This window comes from Lutzomyia longipalpis, chromosome 2 (genome assembly GCF_024334085.1).
Source record: "Lutzomyia longipalpis isolate SR_M1_2022 chromosome 2, ASM2433408v1".
NCBI lineage: Eukaryota > Metazoa > Arthropoda > Insecta > Diptera > Psychodidae > Lutzomyia > Lutzomyia longipalpis.
Window position 1 is genome coordinate 17,441,637 of NC_074708.1, and position 21,703 is coordinate 17,463,339.

The 21,703-nt window shown below is 34.8% G+C and overlaps 4 protein-coding genes, 2 long non-coding RNA genes and 1 other non-coding gene across 11 annotated transcripts in view; 3 read left to right on the top strand and 4 right to left on the bottom strand.

Annotated features, from left to right (window-relative positions):
- Positions 1 to 2,169: 2,169 nt before the first annotated feature.
- On the top strand, positions 2,170 to 3,727 carry LOC129791054 (uncharacterized). The gene is made up of 2 exons (XM_055828962.1): positions 2,170 to 2,848; positions 3,051 to 3,727. Exons 1-2 carry the CDS (start codon positions 2,589 to 2,591, stop codon positions 3,232 to 3,234), a joined length of 444 nt encoding a protein of 147 aa, XP_055684937.1. The 5' UTR covers positions 2,170 to 2,588; the 3' UTR covers positions 3,235 to 3,727.
- A 354-nt stretch (positions 3,728 to 4,081) lies between these two features.
- Positions 4,082 to 5,753, bottom strand: LOC129791052 (odorant receptor 82a-like). Its single transcript, XM_055828961.1, has 5 exons — positions 5,470 to 5,753; positions 5,315 to 5,411; positions 4,595 to 5,042; positions 4,270 to 4,524; positions 4,082 to 4,199 (listed from the first exon to the last, which is right to left on the bottom strand). The coding sequence occupies exons 1-5, from the start codon at positions 5,672 to 5,674 to the stop codon at positions 4,143 to 4,145; spliced, it is 1,062 nt and encodes a 353-aa protein (XP_055684936.1). The 5' UTR covers positions 5,675 to 5,753; the 3' UTR covers positions 4,082 to 4,142.
- Positions 5,754 to 7,417: 1,664 nt separating this feature from the next.
- On the bottom strand, positions 7,418 to 7,944 carry LOC129791055 (uncharacterized). The gene is made up of 3 exons (XR_008750660.1): positions 7,704 to 7,944; positions 7,581 to 7,640; positions 7,418 to 7,524 (listed from the first exon to the last, which is right to left on the bottom strand). It is a non-coding gene; the product is annotated as an uncharacterized LOC129791055 (long non-coding RNA).
- A 677-nt stretch (positions 7,945 to 8,621) lies between these two features.
- LOC129791056 (odorant receptor 82a-like) lies at positions 8,622 to 9,544 on the top strand. Its single transcript, XM_055828963.1, has 4 exons — positions 8,622 to 8,645; positions 8,702 to 9,045; positions 9,109 to 9,363; positions 9,433 to 9,544. The coding sequence occupies exons 1-4, from the start codon at positions 8,639 to 8,641 to the stop codon at positions 9,481 to 9,483; spliced, it is 657 nt and encodes a 218-aa protein (XP_055684938.1). The 5' UTR covers positions 8,622 to 8,638; the 3' UTR covers positions 9,484 to 9,544.
- Positions 9,545 to 11,899: 2,355 nt separating this feature from the next.
- Positions 11,900 to 12,383, top strand: LOC129791059 (uncharacterized). The gene is made up of 2 exons (XR_008750661.1): positions 11,900 to 12,146; positions 12,204 to 12,383. It is a non-coding gene; the product is annotated as an uncharacterized LOC129791059 (long non-coding RNA).
- Positions 12,384 to 14,694: 2,311 nt separating this feature from the next.
- LOC129791057 (6-phosphofructo-2-kinase/fructose-2,6-bisphosphatase-like) overlaps positions 14,695 to 21,703 on the bottom strand; it is a 45,935-nt gene continuing 38,926 nt past the window's right edge. For 4 of the 5 annotated variants that reach the window (XM_055828967.1, XM_055828966.1, XM_055828965.1 and 1 more), the window contains 4 exons: positions 18,015 to 18,182; positions 17,562 to 17,641; positions 15,992 to 16,942; positions 14,695 to 15,853 (listed from right to left, as the gene is read on the bottom strand). In XM_055828967.1, coding sequence (XP_055684942.1) covers positions 15,767 to 15,853; positions 15,992 to 16,942; positions 17,562 to 17,641; positions 18,015 to 18,182 — 1,286 coding nt within the window. In that variant the 3' untranslated portion in view covers positions 14,695 to 15,766. Of the gene's footprint in view, positions 15,854 to 15,991; positions 16,943 to 17,561; positions 17,642 to 18,014; positions 18,183 to 18,277; positions 18,699 to 21,703 lie in introns of those variants that run through there. The other variant, XM_055828969.1, reaches the window with a different exon arrangement.
- Positions 17,738 to 17,809, bottom strand: Trnac-gca (transfer RNA cysteine (anticodon GCA)). Its single transcript has one exon. It is a non-coding gene; the product is annotated as a tRNA-Cys (tRNA).

The following is a 21,703-nucleotide window of genomic DNA, read 5'->3' on the forward strand; positions in this document are numbered from 1 at the left end:
TTACAGTGTTGTGCAAAATAATTGCACCAGGAAAAAGAGATAATTTATTCTTAAAATCTCATAGAATGGAAAAAAATATTCAAGGAAATAATCCAGATTTTCCAAATTTCTTCTTTACTAATTCCTTTCTGAATTAATTAAAAAGAAATTAAAATTAATAATAATCCGTCCAATTTCTTCTCGCACTGTACAAAAAAATCAAGAGTAAGCAAAAACAAGAGAAGAAGAAAGAGAGAAAGAGAGAGATCGTGAGACTGAAGATAAGAGATTTGTTTATAAATTTTCATCACAACGACTTGACCCACCGAGTGGCCGATTAAGCTCATCTCCATGCCCATAAAGTTCTTTCTTTATCACAGCCATTGTTGCTAAAACGGGTAGTCGCGTCGTCTTAAAATTTCCTCAATGATACGCTCGTTCAATTTGTTTCCTCTCTAATCCTCCTCTTTATAAGAAGTAGTCTTGTTCGCGAGAAAAGCATGAGAAGATCATAAAAATGCTTTGTATTTGAGAAAGTTGCAGCAAATGCTAAACTATAAATAGGTTGTTCGTGAGGAGTTTTTAGCAAACACTCTAAATTGCCGGGTCATTTTGCATCTTATCAGTTCACGTGGACAATGAGCCAAGTGGACAGAATGTTATCAAGTTATTCATATTCATATGGGGCTCAACAATATCTTGTGAACATTCTTAGTGAGAAAAAAATCTTTGAATCGCTATAAAAAGGAAATTTTATGGAAAATCGTGGAAATTTTAGCACATTGGTTGTTATTTTTAAATAAAAGAAACAAAGAATTTGTGAAGAAATATTTTTTGGATCACCAAAGCCTCTTTATATTGATCCGTATACCATGATACATCTTTGTGAGAGGGGTAGAACCTAATCAGATTTCTTAGTTTAAAATAATACATAGATAAATAAATTACCTTATTTAATTCCAGTGGAAAAAAGTCATTCTGGTTTTATGGTGACTTTATGCTCTAAAATGTAATAATAAACAATATACATAATGCTTTCCAATATTATTATAACAGCTTCAAAATGAATAAGCTTCTTCTTTTTTTTTCTGAATAGGGGAGACCGGGGCTAATAAAGTCACTTAAGGGTTTGGAAAAAGCTTAAAATATCATATTTCCTAGCTAGATAGAACAAAATGATCTGAAAAAGAGTTGTAGGGCAGTAAATTTCCTAAAGAAATGAGCTATTCATTTCGCTTTAACTGTTTGGGAAATATGATATTTTGAGCTTTTTCTAAACCCTTAAGTGACTTTTTTAACCCCGGTCTCCCCTACATTTTATTGCATTTTTTATGCACATTTTCTTTTTTCTCTTATCTCATTTTCTAAGCAATGGAAAGTCATAAAATTAGTAAGTCAATTATTTGATTGAAAATTTTCTGAGAAATAATTCAAAAAAATAAAGAAAAAGCGCAAAATAAGATTAATTAATTACAAATAACGTTGTTCTTTTAATTTGTTTCCCCTCTTTATTTAAAAAAGAAATATAAAACACGGAGAAACACTCTAATTTGCATAATTAAATTGAAAGAAATACAGCTTAAATGTTCTTTCTAAGCATCCGAACTAAGCTACTTAATTATGCTATGTCAAAGTTAAAAGATTAATTTAAATAAATCTCTTTTAGAAAAAATCACTTCCAAATAAAATAAAGTGAAAAGTTCTTTCTCAGACTAATGAATAGGTATAAAATTCTATGAATAACAAATTTATTAATTCCGGAGGAAATTATCATAAAAATAATCTCCTGAATATTCATTGTTAAACACCTGAAGACTCTTCGCATATGGAAGAAAATCCCGCTTTTTGGTGAAGAAAAAAAAAAGACTTGTGATCTAGCCAGAAAAGTTCCCCATATCTTTTGTTGACATTGGCAAGGTAATCATACTCATTTGCGATTAATTGCCCGCGATACGATTGCCAATATTGAGGGTGTCCACGACACATTTGGTGGATCACGAGAGGTGTCCCCGTCAGGTGTTCGGTGGAATATTTTTGTGGCTGAGGAAATGCTTCGAGTGGGTTGTCCAAAAAAAAATCACGAGAATGAACCTAAATTTATCTCCAAACACTTCACCCAGAAAAAGCTCCACAAAGATTAGCCTCAATTTGCGCTTCTTTCGCCATAAACAGCTTTTTTGGTTTTATATTGGTGGTGGAAGCAATGGGAATGATAAGTGATAAGCGCGTCGATTGAGCAAAGCATAGGGATAAGACTTCAATTCTTAGTCTGTTGTAACAAATTGATGTGAGATTTGCGCTTCAAAATTTGCTTCGTTGAAAGAATTTATTTTTATTTGTAAAGTTTTTTTTTTTTTGGGAAAGTTTGGGTGGGTGGTTTGTGGTGGTGAAAGATAAAGATAAAATTGTAGATTACACACACGTCAAAATTCACTTATCGCAGGTACTTGTCTGAGAAATGGCAACTGATAGTGCGTGATAAGGTAGCTCGTAGCGAACGGAACCCATCGAGAGTGCCGCAGTTTCGTGGAGGTGCTTTGAGAAAATGCGTTAAAAAAATTTCCGTGAGCGTGTGGGTTGGTTTGAAAAATTTGCAGAATATTCAGTTGATGGAGAAGGGGGGTGCTAATGTGGCAAAAATGGTGGACGGGAGGGTCCTGCTGAATCCTACAACAGCAGGAACGTCGCAGATGTCACAGGGCCCATCAAATGTGGCCACAGTGAGCTTCAGCAATCATCCAAGACATCACAGTTCCTACCCGGAAAAGGGCTATCGTGGCAATCATGCCCATCATGGTAGTGGAGTAGTCAATCCTGGCTACGTGGGAAGTTCTACAACAATCCGCAGTGAGAGCACACCCAGTGTCCAGTGAGATTTTATTCACCTTAATCCTTATTTAGTGCCAGAGATCGGTGCAAATGTATATGAGTCAGCTTTGTAGATTGCACGGGGAAAACCTCTTCATTCAAGAAAGAAATTCCTCAACCTACTGCAATGATCCCTGGCACCATCAGAATAAGAACTCTATAAAACTTTGTGCTTCAATTTATGTTGATTTTTTTCCCAACAGAGTTGTGAGGGAGCAATATTGGACGTGGTTCGTGAATTGGTCACGTCGTGAAAGGATTCTCTTCCTCGTAGTCACAATCCTCATTCTAATCGTCCTGGCTCTCGTTCTTCTGGTATCTCTCATCCATAGAAAAGAAGACCTGACTGTCTCCCCACCTGGATCGTGGTTCAGTTGGTCACTTTAGCTATGTATAGATATTATTAAGTGAAAACACCCAAGAAAGCTTCAATAAATTCATAATTTGAGCTTTCCCCTCGAAGTGTGGACATGAGCCACTCGAAAAATGACACAGAATATAATTTCAAGCTTCTCTTGGAATTTTTCTTGTAAATATAAAAGTATTTCCTCAATCCAGATTGTGCTTCATAAATTTACAGCCAAAGACATTGAGCCATAGCTCCAAAAAATTATGCTTTTTCCTTTGAACAGACAAAACAATGTAATACCGATTTTACAAAATATTTTGTAAAAAATATTTAGAATTTCAACACATACCCTTATCATTACATTAAATTTAGGTAGTTTAAGTGACCATATCAGTTTTCGATTATTTTTTTGCCAATCATTGTGATTGGTTGAGAAAAGAGCAAAATCTATAATGTATATAATTTAGTATTGTAAAAAAAGTTTACTGTTAATACATTTTTTTATGATTTTACTAATAAAGTATCTTTTCGAACTTCGTGAATTTCATTTTAGATTATTAAGGATGAAAAAGATAATATTGCATCATTTAATGTATTTTTAAGGCTATAAAAATATGAAAATTATGAGATTGTTCACTTAACTTTTCCAAATTAGTCTCTGAGTTATCTAACTTATGTACAGCGATGTTTAATGAATTCACAAAACAAAGGGTTTGAGTTAAAAACGTTACATTTTGCGTTTTTTTTTTCAATTTAAGGTGAATTCTCTAACTTACCTAAAAATCGAGAACTATAGGATTTCTTTTGTTCTCATGCCATAAGTAAAGACTTTACCACCAGAGTTTTCTTCTTTTATTGATTTCTTGGGAGTATGAATTACCCTGAATATCTTCCACGAACAACCATATAGTAATACAAGAAGTTGAACATCTCATTTTTTACTTCCTCACGTTGGCGATATAGTTTTCAACAAAGCAATGTAGGAACCTGCAGTTTGGACAATCTGCAGAAACAATAAAGAAATAAATGAAGAAAATTTCTTAAAACGTAAAAATCTAAAAGGTATAGCTAACCGCTGAGAAAGTAGTTAGTGCCAGCTGAAAGATTCCCATTTGAAAGGTAAATCCTTTCCTGGAGCGCATCATGCAAACAATCATCAACTTCCTCTGCTCGGGGGATGCAAGATACCACTCTGAGTTGTAGATCCCTTCAAGGAGTTCCTGACTACGACCCGTGAGAACTTCTCCGCTGTAAGTTAGAATAAAGATTTGTCCCACAGCTGCGCTACTTATTCCCACGAACGCAATGGTGACAATCAAGCTGTTTACCTAGAAGAAAATTATTTTTGTGGAGAGATTGCAGAAAAAGTCAAAATCTTATCCCGTTGAAAGATTTTACCACCATGAGCGTATAGACGCACGTACAAATGACGATGGAGTCAAAAAGAACAAATGGGAGAATTGCAGATCGAACAAGATCCTGAAGAATAGCACAAGCATTGAGGATCTCGTTGTGGTAGTCAATGATTGAGGAGACTTCCTTCTTGAACTTGTTGTTTACTTCTCCCGAATTACCAGGTACTGTAAAATGAACAGCCTGGAAGCGTTGGCGGATTATTCGAAAATGACCAGAAAGGTAAAAGCAGCTCTCAAGGTAGTACGAATCAAAACCGCAACCACCAATGACACACATTGCTGTGATGGAGTAATAAATAATCGTGAGAATTTCATATCCCGGAGTAGTTTGCATGATTGCAATGTTTGTTATGTTGTAGGGTGCTATCCATGTTGTATTTCCTGTTACGTACTTTTCATACACAGACACAGCAGGAGGGAGAAGTAACCACCTTAAGAAAGAAAACGTAGTGAAGATAAGTCTCGAAAAAAAACCTTTTTTTTTTAATTTAAATAATGTTTTCATTTCTTCGCGATGATTATGATTAAAAGTGATAACAGCATGAACAAAAAAAAAAGAATTTTCGACCTTTAATCTCGTTAACTCATGTGCGAGTAAAAATTAATCCTTCCCTTTGATTTAGATAATGGGCACACACAATTGGGCTACACCTCAAATGCAATTCAATAGGAATTGTTTAAATATTTCTTCGTTTGCTCATACCAAGAAATCCCCGCGATGAGACTCAGACAGTTGAGGAACGAAACGATATTTATGAAGGATTTGTGCTCCATCAAATGCTGCTTTTCCGTCTTTTTCGCTAAAAGAAAATACTTTTTGATATTTTCCCAATGAAAGGATTTTCTGAAGAACCTTACGGATGTTCCACATATCAATCATTCGACGATAGAAAGCCCCCATCCTCACAATCTTTCTTTGCAACGAAGTGATCTTGAAGGAATTAACTGTAACACCACAAACAACAGTTGAGCATGAAACCATGAGCGGGATATCCGGGTGTTTATCGTAGACATTAGTAATAAGGCTGAGTAGCATAACTTTCTGCAGGACACTATTCACCATAGCCCAAGATTTAAGGATTACAGTGTTACCGTTGCGGTCAAGAGAAAATCCGTGCAGTTTTAACAAGAACTTTGCATGAGAAAAAAAATTAGGGTCCTCCATTACGCCCTTCTAGAAAAAAAAAACTATGGTGGCGACACGAAGAATCTTCTGGTTTTATATGGGAAGAACGTATCGAATTAAAATTTCATTACTCATTCAGATATTCCGAAGGAACCTAAATAATTATAGTATGACACATCGTATTACAGTGAAAGGGGATTATTATACGTATTAGATTAACTTGCTTGGCGTTCCTATCGTCGCGATATTGTTATCGCTCGTGGCTTCAAAAAATCACACGCCTCTATTTTTCCCAGCTCATCCGTTAGCATTTTCACGGCAATAAATTAGGGGAATTATGTACAAGTATTTGCTGTACTTTTTCAATGACTTTTAATTGAAAATAAATATTGAATTTTATGTAATATTTAGAGTTCTTATTCATAGAGAATCTAAGACAATTTAATCCATTAGATTTTTTAATTATTTGTATAATTTGAATAATTCAAAACCCAAAAAATTAGTCGTTTTTAAACATTTTTGAATGATTTTTCCACTCTTTTGAGAAACTTAAAATATTATTTAAACTGTTACAAATATAAAAAAAACATTCTTTGCAAAGAAATAGGATGGGCCGTTTCTTAGACTAATTATAGATTCCTTTGCGTCTAATACGCTTCGTATCCCTAAGCTCTCTATAAAATCCAAAATATTCATTCAATTTCCTTATCATATGTAATAATAAGAAGAAGTCATGGAAGATCCGACTTTCTTTTCTCATGCAAAGTTTTTGCTGAAATTTCATGGATTTTCTCTTAAACAAAATGGAAATACGACAGTTTTTAAATCTTGGGCTCTACTTAACAGTGTTCTTCAGAAAGCAATGCTTGTTACTCTCATAATCAGCGTTTGCAATAAATATCCAGATATTCCGCTCATGGTTTCTTCTTCATCCGTTGTTTGTGGTATCACGGTGAATTCATTTAAAATAACTACCTTGCATAGAAAGATTGTGCGGATGGGAGCTTTTTATAGTCGGATGATTAATATGTGGAGCATCCGTAAGGTTCTTCAGAAAATCCTTTCAATGAGAAAATATCAAAAAGTATTTTCTTTTAGCGAAAAAGACGGAAAAGCAGCATTTGATGGAGCACAAATCCTTCACAAATATTGTTTCATTCCTCAACTGTCTGAGTCTCATCGCAGGGATTTCTTGGTATGAGCAAACGAAGAAGTATTTAAACATTTGCAGTAGAATTGCAAACTCCAAATGTATCCGTGACGCCAAAAAATGTATCCGTGACGATTAAAAATGCATCCGTGACGTTTTAAAATTTATCCGTGACGATCAAAAAATGTATCCGTGACGCCAAAAAATATATCCGTGACGCCAAAAAATGTATCAGTGACGTCAAAAAAATTATCCTTGACGATTAAAAATGCATCCGAACGCTAAAAATGTATCCGTGACGGTTAAAATTTATCCATGACGATCAAATTTCTATTTTGTTAGTTTTAGAGTGAAAATGAATGAATTTTGAGATCTTTTTAGCGAATAATCCAATAATCCGAAGATCCGAAGATTTTCCTTGATTTTCCATAAACAATCAACAGTCGATTTATTCATTATCTAAAATTTGTTGTCTAATTTTTTGTTGATATTTATAGATTATATTAGTTGGTGTTAGTGATCGCAAGTGGACTGTATATTTATATTTTATTTCCAAAATTATTCTACGGTGTGGGTGGGTGGCGAGGATGGCAATTGTAAGCAAATGAGGTCCAATGGCGAAAGTATGTGAGGGATTCTGCAATAAATTGTTCTAATTAAATTATTTCTAAATGTGCTACAAATGATTTTTACCTATTTTAATAGCTAGCCGCTATTTGTCCCTTCACGCCTTCCTTTCTCTTGCGTTAAATCCTATTTAAATTAATTCTAATTAGCTACATTCGTTCATTATAATATATTATCTACCATTTTTACCTTTCTTCAATCAGCTATCTTAATCACTCAATATTTTTGCCATCCTTTGGCGCCGACAAATTCCTATGAAATCATTTAAACTATTACTACATATTCTTCATTTTTTTACATAGATATTTTCAAATTACTTACTTTTTTTATATGATTTTCACAAATTTCATTAGCGTCTCTTTGACTTCACTACTTTTTCTCTGCAAGAATACGCCTACTGCCATTAACTATAAACTAAAACCTATCAATTTCCCCAAAGGAACTATAAGGGGCTATTCAATCCTCAACAGTTGGTGTTCCACTTCGTTGCAAACACCAAGTATTTCTCTATAGAAGCTTGAAAAAAATATTGAAAAAAAATTATTAGCTCTTTCTTTTATCTGTAAGAGGACAAACCATTTCTTTTTTATTAATTCAAAATATAACCAAACGCCGTAATCAAAATATTTTTATATGATAAAGTCCGTTTCAATATTGAAAATAAACATCTTCTTGAATATTACAAGTAACTCACATTTGCCCGGGGGCTTCAACAAACTGTTGTAATATAAAAAAAAAAATTTCTCGTCATTTCTCAACAAAGATTGGCTCAAAAGGAGAACACCCTTTTTAATTTTTATGACTGGAAGCTGGTGGTGCCATCTAACAATTGTGCAGCATGAAGACTTTCGGTTGTCCCTTCTATATAAATCTATATTGTACTTAAAGGTGTTGCGCAATTGTGTGTGCCCACTATCTAAATCATAGGGAAGGATTAATTTTTAAGCTGACGAGATTGAATGTCAAAAATTCCTTTTTTTTGTTGATGCTGTTATCACTTCTAATCATAATCATCACGAAAAAATGGAAACATTATTTAGATTTCTTAAAAAGAATTAAAAAGCTTATCTTCATTATATTTTTCTTCTTTAGGTGGATATTACTGCCTCCAGCTTTATCTGTATATGAAAAGTACGTAACAGGAAATACAACATGGATAGCGCCGTACAACATAACAAACATTGCAGTCATGCAGGCTACTCCAGGATATGAAATCTTCACAATTGTCTACTATTTAGTTACATCAATATGTGCCATCGGTGGTTGTGGTTTTGATTCTTACTACCTGGAAAGCTGCTTTTACCTTTCTGGACATTTTCGAATAATCCGCCAACGCTTCCAGGCAATTCAATACACAGTTTTGAAAGAAAACAACAACAAATTCAAGAAGGAAATCTCCTCAATCATTGACTACCACAACGAGATCCTCAATTCTTGTGCTGTTCTTCAGGATCTTGTTCGATCAGCGATCTTTCCATTTGTTCTCTTTGATTCTATCCTTATTTGTACATGCGTCTATACGCTCATGATGGTAAAAATTTAACTCTTATTTCTCTTCCAGATTTTTTTTTAGTAAAGAATGTGATTCTTATAGGTAAATAGCCTGATCGTCACAATTGCGTTCGTAGGACTAACAACAGCTGCACTTGGACAAATTTTTATTCTAACTTACAGCGGAGAAGTTCTCACGGGTCGTAGTCAGGAACTCCTTGAAGGGATCTACAATTCAGAGTGGTATCTTGCATCCCCTCAGCAGAGGAAGTTGATGATTGTTTGCATGATGCGCTCCAGGAAAGGATTTACCTTTCAAATGGGAATCTTTCAGCTGGCACTAACTACCCTATCAGCGGTTTGCAAAGTTCTTTTGATTTTAAAATTTCAATGCTTTTTTTTACAATTATTTATTGTTTTTTTGCAGATCGTTCAAACTGCAGGTTCTTACATTGCTTTATTGAAAACTTTATCATAAAATGTTCACCTAAATCAGCTAATTTATCGTACAGAATATATTGTTCTTAAACAAAGCGGACATAAGTGTGAAAATGAATAAAATCTATTTTTGGTAAAAATCAAGTCTTTTTGTAGTGATCTCTTCAATAGGTAAAATCTATATAATAAAGAAAGGATTTCGCGTCTGCTATGCATTTCTACACCATTAATACCTTAATAACTTTATTTTGTGTTTGCTTAAATGCGTTTTCATCACTAATTGATTTTCTTATTAATTAAAAAAGCTAGCAATATTTAATGTTGATTTAATTTTATGCAGATTAAAAAAAAAGCTTTTCCCACTATCTCTTAGAGAATTTTATTCTCAAAGTTGAACATGCAAATTAGACATGGAACTTAATATTAGTTGGTATACCACAATCGTGGCATACCAAGTATTGTAATCGTCGGAAAAACCGACCACCTCAGATCGGGCTCAAACTTGGTATGAGCACGTTTTAGACATCCCACATTACAAAAATGGTGGTGGAAAATTTTTGATCCGGCCGGCCTGCCGGCCTTCCGGCCGGCCGGTGGTCCAAACTTTGCCTTATATCTCGAGAACGGTAACAGATAGAGACTTCCGGTTTGAAATTTTCTATAGAAATGTGGGTGTAAAATTTCATTTTTTCACATTTTCAAAATTCAAAATGGCCGCCGTCCGCCATTTTGAAATACCGTTAACCACTTCCCTTATAGTTAGAGGTCTGAAATTTTAATATGTTGTAGTGCTCAGTGAGACGTTTTCATCGATAATTCATACTTGAAAATCGGTCAAGCGGTTTAGCAAATATGGCGGCCTAAAGCAAAAAGTGTTTTTTCGATATAACTCGAGAACGGCTTGACCGATTTTGACCATCTTGGTATCAAATGAAAGGTATTGAGAAGCCCTACAACTGTCTAAAACATTCCAAGTTCCAAAAATGGCCGCAAGAGGCGCTAAAATCAAAAACAAAAATTGCCTAACTTTAAGGGGCAATATCTCCGAATCCCCATCTTAGATTTCCTTGAATTTTTGATATGTTGTAGCCTGACTTAATATCTTTCACCAGCCCGAAAATGAAGAAAATCTATGTCGCCGTTTAGAAGATATGGCCATTTGAAAAATTCTTGAATTTGAAAAGTTCTAACAGCCATATCTCTTGAACGGATTGTCCGATTTGGCTCAACTTGGTATCAAATTAAAGGTTTTACAAAACTCTACAACTTTCTAGAACATCAGAAACCTCTAGAACTATTCCTTCTGGACAAAAAGTGCAAAAAACTGTTTTGGTAGAACAAAAATCTGCCATTTTGTGTTCTGGAGGTGACCTTGAAATGTATCGAAATATATGTCAGATTATAGCTTATTTCAATACCTTTCCATAACTAGTCAAGAAATTTCTGTAGGTCTTATAGAACTCCAGATATGAGCATTTTTATCTTTCATATTGATGAATTTCATAAAAAAAATCAACTTTGCCTACTAATTCTCCTCACAAATTAAATTACAACGCATAGACTGACCCATCCGCGTTGTGGTATACCAACTTTAATAACTGGACGCGTTATGATTGACTTTCATTGATATCCGCCTTAAAATAATTAGTATTTGATTTTCGCTCACTCTTTCATCTTTGGAAACATTTAAAAACTGCATAAATTTTGCCTAAAATTAGCATAAAAATTAGCCTTAATTATTGTGAAATTCTCGACTTGGTTCTAAGTTCCAAGAAGCAACAGGAAATCACCATTTCTCCAAATCTGAATTACAAATTCAACGTCGTTTTAATATAAAATGTCGGTGGTGGAAAAAGAATTTTAATTTTAGAACCATGTAGAAGAACACGAGGAATTTCTTTGCTTAAATTAAATTCTCAATATAGCCTTCCTGTCCTTGACTTAGCTGAAGAAGACCTCACGTGTCTTCCAGAGCTCCGTGTGAAAAGCTTTCAATTACCGTAAGATTGGTAGAATTATCCAATCCTTCAGCGTCTCCCAAACCATTCATTAAATGGCGTAAGGCACTGAACAAGTAGTGATTAAAAGACGAATGAGTGTAAGAAAAAGGAAGGTGATAATTATACGCTGAACTTCACCTGTCACTGCTGTAAGTCGAGCTTTGTGCAAACAATCGACTGATGAAAAGTTTTTAAAACATCAGGGGTTTAATACAATATTAGGAATAATTTCCAAGAAATCTGCTATCAGTCATAAATTGACTGTGATAACAAATCAACAAAAAATATGTATACCTATATGTACATTTACTTTGATATAAACAATTAGGAATTAGCAAGTAGATAAAGCTTTGGGCACAGAAAGTCTCTCCGTATTTTATTTTATTGTGTTTTTTGCCTAGGCAAACGAGTATTCTCGTGCCATTTTTTTCACTTTTTTTTAAAACTTGACACTTCTTTTCGCTGTGGATGTTTGAACTGATTTGAATTGCTTTATAAAGCAATCAAATCAGTTCAAACATCCAAAGCGAAAAGAAGTGTCAAGTTTAAAAAAAAGTGAAAAAAATGGCACGAGAATATTCGCGAGAATATTTGGCTGAGATCACGGAGGAGAAGAGCCGCGTAATTACGGAAGGGAAACTCCTCCAGGCGACGGTGAAGGTCTTCATCTCCAAAATTGAAGAATCGGAGGTGCACCCCGACGGTGAGATTTTCCAAATAAAAAATGAAGAAAAGAAGAAATTAAGTTTTTTTTTTTCAGTGAAGAGGTATCTCATCAAGAACTGGCGCAGGAGTTTGGGGAAGATTTTCAGAGCCCCTTAAAGAAATAAAAAAATAAATCCCCCCTCCCCAAGAAAATTGAAAAAATAAAATTAATTAAACTGGAATTTCCCCCCTTCTGCCCCCCCTTGAAATAAAAAAAATAAACAATAAACAATTACATTCCTTTTATTCATTTTATTCTCTCGCTGATTTTTTTCTCTTTTGGGTTTTTTTCTCGTTTTTTCTTCTCTGAGTCTTTTTTCTCGATTTTTTTCTCTTTCTCTCATTTATTGTTGTTTTTCCTCTTTATTGGTTCTCTCATTGGTTGGTTCTCTCATGGGTTGTTTCTCTTTTCCATTTTTTTTTAATTTTTATTTTCTTTGTGTTCTTATCTTCAAGTAAATATTTTTTTCTTTCTATTTATTAATCCAAATTAATTTATAGTAAATATAATACCCTAATGAAGGTTACGATCATCATCGAAAGCTCGGAAAAAGTATTTTCTTTAGGCACATTAACTAAAAAGCATGAACGATCATATAATTTAATAATTAAGAATTCAAGGCGTTCGCTAAATATTTTTTTCTTATCTCAAAAAATTTATCAGAAAAAAATTAGTTCCAATAAGAACAAAATAAACCTTTTTAAAATTATTCTATTGCTCATATTTCTAATAAAAAAAAATTGAAGAACTCGATTCTCTATTTTTGTGCCGTATAATCTCCTTTTCATCATTTTCTCGAAAGAAACTCGTAAATAATGAAAGTCTTCCATACCCTTAAATTACGTATAAAGCAGGTTGTTCTAAAGCAATCCTGTCCATTCGGTGTTAATTCTCTTAAAGAAAAGGATATCAGGGGGAAAAGAAAGTTCAACCAAATGAAAGATCCTAAATTCTTCTTTTATGCCAAATATTTTTTAAAAGCTCAAGGATATTCTCTCGATATCAATGGACAAACTTTAACTAAAAAAGCATGGGCAACATTTATTTTTTTTCATTCAAGAAGTTATGATAGTTCTTTGTGCGATAAGTGTGTGCTTTAAGTATCCAGAAGTCCAGTCAATGGTCACCACAGTTGCTGTAACCATTGGGCTTCTGATAAATAGCTTCAAAATAGCCACCGTTCATGCGAAAATTGATAAATTTGCAATTTTTTTCAAACAAATGGCTGGATTTTGGAACTATCGTGAGAAACTCCCTTTATTTTGTCTTTTCTTTCAATTAATTTAAAAAAAGAAATTCTTCTTTTAGCTCTGGAGCATGAAAAGGCTTTCCTTTTGACGCACAAAACCTTCACAAATCGTGTTTCAGTGATTAATTGTGTGTCGCTTTTAATGGGAATCTATTGGTAAGTGAGTTCTACAATAGATTCGTACAGTAATGCCATAATCAAATTATTGTAAAATTATTGAATAACCGAAAAATCTTTAGATTAAAAAGAACACAAGTTCTTAGTTGGTTAAACTTTCTTTAATTTTCATGAAAAAAAAATTTACTATATTCAAAAGCTTTCAACTTTAATTTGGATCATCTTTAAAACATAAGTTTTTATTCAAATTTTTTTTAAGGTGGCTGCTGATGCCTTTGTTCATTAACTTATACGAAACATCAACAACGGGGCATACAACGTGGGTACCAGCTTGGAATGTTACCTTTATTGAAATCCTTAAAATCAGTCCCGGTTTTGAAATTTTCGGTTTGATAAATTTCATCTCAACAACCCTCTGTGTCTACACTGGATGTGGTTTTGATTCGTACTTCTTAGAAAGCTGCTTCTACCTTTCGGGGCATTTTAAGATAATCCGAGAACGATTTAGAAGTATTAAATTTTCTTGCGAGAATCTTCACACGTCTTTTGTGCAGCAAAAAATTGCCTCGACAATTGAATATCATACAAAAATCCTCGAAGCCTGTGATGTCCTAGAGAGCATCGTTATAAGTGGAATATTTCCTTTTCTAATCCTCGATTCGATCCTTCTCTGCACGATTTTTTACACAGTTCTTATGGTGAGAATTAAGCGGCTCTTTTACTCTATCTTATTCAAATTAAATCGATTTATTTAAAATTTCTTTGTAGATTTCTGACATAATATACACGGTGGCTTTTTCGGGGTTACTCTGTGCTGGTTTAGCCCAAATTGGACTTTTAACATACAGCGGAAACTATCTCTACGACCGAAGCCAGGAAGTTATGTTCGGGATTTATGATTCAAATTGGTTTGAAGGATGTTCTGATCAAAGCAAATTAATTATTCCATCCCTTACAAGATCCAAAGATGGAAAAATCTTTAAAATGGGCTTCTTCAACCTCACACTTCTAACTTTTTCTTCTGTAAGTGTACCTACATTTGAATTGTTTCCTTACCATAAAATATGAAAATTGAATTATTTTTAGATGCTTCAAACTGCTGGATCGTACGTGGCTCTTCTGAAGTCTTTGGACATTAGAGGGTGAAATCTTATCCTACGAATTAAAATAAAACTCCGATTTTTAAACTATTTCTTAGAGTATGTATTTATTAAAATCCATCTCAATGTCTTATTGTATATAATGATAAATTTCTAATATTCAACATTATTACAAAAAAGCGAATTTTTGTAAAATAAGTAATACAAAGCCAATGCTACCAAAATGATTTCACATTGCTTTTGGATTATTTTTCTTTTCTCTTCTCTCAATAAAATATATATCACATAAAATAAGGTAATTTTCTTCATTTTTTTTAGTAACATGTGAAATGTTCTACAGATCTACTTTTAATTTGTAAAGGTAATATTACTTTCTAAGTTTTTTTTTGTAGCATTCTATATAGGTAGATTATTTAGTTAGAAATATAAAATGTTGGATAGAAAAGCATTAAAAAAAACAACTAAAAGTAAAATACCTAAAATTAAAAAAAAAAAATAATGAAAATATCTCTTAGGGTGCTGGTAAACTGGGGAGCAAGGAAAGGGTCCATAAATTCCAAAATCTCACCGCTATACGACTAATTCAGATTCTCTATCAAATTTTCTTTCTAATTCTTCGATTTTTGTATAAAAAACTCGATGCTTCTCATCCTACATCTCCCACCTTATTTTCTTTAGCTCTCCTCACTTAATGATAAATCAACTGACTAAACCTAAAGAATTTTCTTTTTCAAATTTTTATTCCTTGATTTTTTTTCATCTAATTTAATTGCATTTTATTTTTCATTAGCTTTTGTGCTTGAAAGTTTCCCTGGGAACCTGGCAGTAGGATATTTATTTAATTCCTTTTAAGCGATGTTTCATTTTTATTTTAGAGAAGAGCTGCGCAATTGCTCATTTTTTCCACTAAATCTGCCGTGTTAACTTTTGCTGTGTTTTCTTTTTCGCAAAATTTTCATCAATGTACCAGAGGAGCTACCTTAATCAAAGAAAATGTATTTTATATATAAAATAAAAAATGTGCGTAAATAGAAATATTATGCAAAAATGTGTGCATAAATGCAATAAAATCTATCAATTTGTTAAATTGACAAAAATCCTCCTCATGGATATTTGATCCTTATTTTTTTTTATTTCATGAGCCAAACACCTCAGTTGATGACTTGAGGGAGAGGAGCATCAAAATGTGCTGGCACCGTTTGCAGAGCATCGGCATCAGTACGCCCAGGGGAGCAATTCTGAGGCAAATAGACAACAAAGAAATTACAAAAATTGCCAAAAAGAATTATATTTGTAAAATTTTGTCAAGAAAAGCTTTACAGAATTTCACAAAATATATTTTTTAGCAAATATAAATAGGAAAAAATATGACTTACCTTCGGTTGAACACGGTACGTGTCGACGCATTCAATTTTGAGCGGAACTGGCTCCACCTGGAAATCATATCCGTTCGACCGAACAATAAGGAGTGTGTGGAGTGGCACATTAATGTAGGGCACATCTTCGGGGGTTGTACCCATAAAATAGGCCATAATGCACCGCAAAACAGCCTGATGGGACACAACGAGAACTTCGGAGGCCGTTATCAGACCCTGCACGACGTTATCCACGCGCTGCAGGAGATCCAAATAGGATTCCCCGTGTGGGTATCGATACTTCAGCTTATCCTGATCCCGCCAGGCAAATTCCTGCGGGAAGCGCTCCTGAATCTCCTCGTACGTGAGTCCCTCACAGATACCCGCATTGATCTCATTGAGCTCCCTCAGGGCTGTCCTGGGGCCTGGAATGGCTCTTGCTGTGGCAATTGTACGCTCCAGTTCGGATGTCCAGATTAATTTTGGCGCCGGACAAGCAACTGCCAGGCGTTCAGCATACTTTGAACCCCTCTCCGAAAGTCCACTGTCCCCACCAATGCGTCCCATCATGTTGAACTTACTCTCACCATGTCGTGTGAAGTAGAATATGTGATCTTTGATCAGTGGACTTGCCAGCACACCCAGAATTGTCGTCTGGAGTGCCCCTTGAATTCCGCGTGCAGTAACAGAATGCAGTATGGGATTTGATGATGCATTGACTGCAATTAGGGGAGCTTCAAGTGGTGAGCAGGGCTCCAAAACGCCATAGTGGAGCATTTTCTCCTCAATTGTGTGCCTCCAGTCGATGTTCTTGTCTGTCTTCTCGTAGAACTTCAGTGTACGCTCCATATTGTCCGCCACTTCGGCATCATCGCACGTAATCTCCACCAGGATGTGGTGGGAGGATGTTTCATTGCAGAAAGCTGTGATAATCTGGCGAGATTGCCTTGTAAGGTGCATCCCATCGATAATCTAGAACAGAATAAGAGAATTTTGCATGGTGACGTCAATGTTTGTATTTTTGGACAAATTTTCGGTATCTTTTCACAGCAGTTTCCTACAGGAAATGGGAAGGTCTCTTTAGCGATTTCTAGTTCTTCTTTTGATTTTCTAAAATATTGCGAATGTCTTGATTGTTTCCTCGAATGAAAGGTTTTCCATACAGAAACGGATAAACTCCTTTGCTCACATGTAATTCAGGGTTTAGGTAAACTACGTAAACTATAATTGTTTATTTTCATACAAAAATAACTAAGAAAATCAGAATTAATTATTTTTGAATAAAATAACGTAGACAACATTTTCGATTAACCATGTGAAATCAAGATCAAATTTAGGCACACAGAAATAATAATTTTTGCATAAAATAAATATTTTCTCTATTTTCTACATCGTCATGGAAGATAAATTTTAATTCTAACTCCTTTCATTCATTTATTTTATTTATTTTGTCTACTCAACCTCAAAAGAATAAAATTTTCAATAAATTCTCTCTATGAGCGATAAATTCATGGAAAATTGAGGGCAAATTCACGAGTTTTTCTTCATGATCTTTCACATTAATCATAAAAAAAATCTAATTTCTACTCACAGCCACACTACTCCCACTCTGGAAATGTGCCAAGATCTCCTTCATCGTTTCAGGTGTTGCTGCTTCATCCACGGAAAATACTGCAAAAAGAATGTTAAATGTTATTAGTTCAATGTCATGTGAAGGACAAGGGGGAGTAAGTTGAAAAATGTTGGGGGTGGAATAAAAAAGCATTCAGCGGACACCCGGGTTTGAACCGGGGACCTCTCGATCTGCAGTCGAATGCTCTACGACTGAGCTATGCCCGCTCTGAAGCTTCCTCCGGCCAACACTTAACTCATTCTACCCGCGAGCTTTTGAGACTTTCGATAAGGTTCGCTTTCAGCGGGCATCGCCAGATTGTTTATCAAGCGAGGCATTTTTTTGTGCTCTGCGCGGGAATTTCTAAACCGGGTGTGGGGAATAAATTAGGCGGGAATTCCAGCAGTGCGCTAACAAAGAAATCTCTCTCACCTTTAGCTGATTCTCCTTTCCAGTTCAAATGCCGGGAGATGCGATGTGCTGCAAAAGATTTTCCTCTGCATGGCAGCCCAACGAGTGTTACCACAAGAGGGGCACTGAGGACACACGGCATTGTACTGCGTGCCATTTGATGTCCACCAGACACAGTCAAAGGTGAATCTGCGGAGAAGAAACAAAGTAAACATAACATTAGCAATCATGCCAATTAATCTTGCGGTCATATTGTTGCGGCAGAGGATACGGGAAGGTCAAACCTTTGGACATTTTTTGGCAACTCTTGATATATTGCAGAATTTGACGAAGAAACATTTCACTTGAATTCTCATTATCTCAAGTTTCTCTGTTTTTTCTCACTCCACCCACACACTTTAAAGAGTTATTCTGTTGTAAGAAAAAAATGATTTCTTTCTTTCAAGATTTCAGGGCCAAGGATTTGGCAAAAAAGTTTCCCAATAGTTTCTTTCTTCCAGCGGATCTCACTGAAATTGCTATTTAATTGGAAATTGCCAGCCAATATGTAGCAAAGGAATAAAAAACACCAAGACTTTCCTACACCGTGCAAAGTTTTTGTCTTGAGGGAAATAACACAAAAATAGAAAACTAAAAGTGAAATCAAAATACTCTTTTCTCCGCACCTATTCTACACGCAATTGCTATTTTGACTGAAATTCTTTCCAGCCACGAGACGACGCAGAGCTTTCCGTGCCACCGCCACACTCCACCAACCCCCCTGGGGCCTAAGTTGTGTGTTCCGGCTTCTGCGGTGGAAGGAAACTCTCTGTAGCGCATGTGCTGGGATTTTCATGACCGCCAGCAATTATGATGTCCACGGTGATAATGTAAACATTCGTGGAAATTCAGCACACGCCGAAATGAAAGCCATATGGTGGAGACAATAAAAGAAATTATCAAATAAATGGAATTTCTAAGAGCTCATTGTGACATAAACCGCGACATTTTATTCATAGAAACGATAGAAACAAATTATTTATCGTTGGTACATTAATACGTGAGATAGTACGTAGTAGATGTGGAGTAAACTATAGTCGCTGTAGATGCAGAGAGTTTCAAAAATTTTAACGGCCACTTATTAATAAAACTCAGAGAAAATATAGATCCCATCAAGAGCCTTATTTAAGGTTTAAATCTAAGAATTTTTGAAGCAGTGTCTATAAAATCAAGACAGAACATTCCAAAAATAATTAACCAAGAGATACATAAACCACACCCCCATTGTAACTCATTTTGCTGTTTTATAAAGCAAATGCATCAAAGCTTCATTGATGCGATGTATCTTGACTCATGAATAAGAAATCAAAAAGAAATTCATGAGATACTCAAAATGAATAAACTCCTTTTTATTATGCGGATTTCTTAAAACGTATTGAATTTTATTTTACATGCTAATTTCAAATACTTCGCTTCAGAGTGCAATAAATTTTAGCATGAGGTAACCAATATCCATGATTAAGCATTAATAAATAATCAGCTGGATTTGGGAGATTTTTTACGTTTCAAAATTTGGGAAAAGGCAAAAACTCGCCAGGACAAAAACCTCACTGAAAGTCATTGATATTCTAGCAAATCTCTGAGAATTTCTTTGATTATTTTAGCAATTTCAGTCCCCGTGTTTTCGAATCTGCTGTTTTTTTCACGCCGACAAGATTGACTTTACAATGAGAATTAGATAGACAATCAAGAGTCTCGTAGAGCCAATGAACCCCTTTTCGCAGAGATTTTTGTCCGAAAGCTCACTGCCCCGCGGATTAACGTTCGAGAGATTGCCCATCTGGAGGACCATCTTGAATCTAATCAGCATTTTCCTCACGAGCCCCCGGACGAGAGGTGTACTCAAGAGGATTTGAACAAGATCATAAGTTACAAAATTCACGACAGGCGGCTTTTTTTGCTTCACTCCTAATCTCGTCTTCGATCTTTTTTCTGAAGCGTTGCGGGAAAAGTGGCTTCGTGGAAATAACACAAACACCTCTTCTGCGTTAGCTAATATAAAAGTGCTGATTGAGGACTTTTGTAAAGTTCAATGAAGTGGTGTGAGGAGGTATAGTAGGAAAAATAGAGAAGAGTTTATTGGCACAGCACAAGGTCAAGATCAAGTGGCTGCGAGAAAGCATCTCATCGTAAATTACGCGCTTACGATCTTTTGGGAATGGATTCTCCCATTCTGCGATTAGAATTTTCAATTTCTTTGCTAAAATTTCTCTCTTCCAAATTTGAATAAATTATAATTGTTAATTTTGCTATTGATCTTACTCTGCTGGCTGATTTTTACTATTCCCACCTAGTAAACATCTTCCTCTGTATAAATTTGAAGATGATCTCCAAATATTCTTTAAAAAAAAACATGGGGTCAATGCTATTTTAATGATTCTTTTCAACTCCACAACTCCACCCATTTGGACAAAAAGTCATTTTTCTGCACCATTGAAAGCCACCCATCTCCTCAAACGTGCTATAATAATTTCATCTGTGAAATGAAAGAAAATGAGATCATCCAGGTTCTTGTGGTAAGAACAAAAGATCCACCTTTTTACTCAGCATACACTTTAAACTGCAACTATTGATCAATCTCAATCGTTCTTTGGTGTAGAGATCTCAATTTTTCCTTCTTCTTTCGAAAAAAACGCCTTCCTACATCATTTCAAAAGAAATATAAAACACAAAAGAAAACCAAACAATTTCCCCTCCCTCAAAGCAATTTAGTATGAACTTATTCATTGCTCTGTCGACGATTCAGCTTAACTTATAAAAAGAGTTAAACTCAAAGAAAGGTCAATGATAAAACAATATTCATTTGAGCAAAAAAAAATGAGTAAAGAGAATACAAGAAAAATGAGTCTCTTTTGTACCAAAACGACTTCATTTTCATGCTTCAATTGATCCTCATAATGCATTTTATGTATACACATACATAACACACCCAAGAACGGCTTCAAGTGCAAAAGAGACTTTGAGGAATAAAAATAGAGAAAATATTTTTATACAATCCCATGTGGCGGAAATAATTGAATTTTTTCGCAAAATTGCTGCTATCCAAAAAATTTCAATTAGCTCCATAATTATCGCTGATTGATACCAATTTTTTACTCTCCCATGCCTCCACCCTACCTTTAATTGATGAGGCCACAGAGTCTATTGAATGATAGATTGAAATTAAAAGTCTCGCACCAAATTTTTGAAGGCTCTGAAGGTTTTCTTTCTCTCAATTCCTCACACAGAAGTCTTGATTGTTGTTTATGCGATGTTAAGAAAAAGAGAGGGTTTCAACGCGATCTAATGATACAGTTTGAATGCTAAGCAGGATCTTGATGGTTTAATAAATGTGAGAAAATGCTCTTCAGTGACATCATTTCGACAACATTGAAGAGTTACAAGCAACTCGCGATAAGTTTCGCTTTCACATCAACTGTGAGAACGTCACTCAATATAAATCGATGAGCGGGAAAAAATCTTCAGTGTATCTATGCCTTAGAAAAGTCTGTCCAGTGTGCTCGCAATGATTGTTGAAATCATTCAATTGAGAGTGAATGTAATGTAGTTCACCACAGATAATATTATTAATTATGTGAGTTTTCATTGAAAGTTTATTATGTCTTACTCAAAGACAGACGGAAAGACATCCGTAAAAATTAATATAACAACCAATAAATTTAACTTACGTG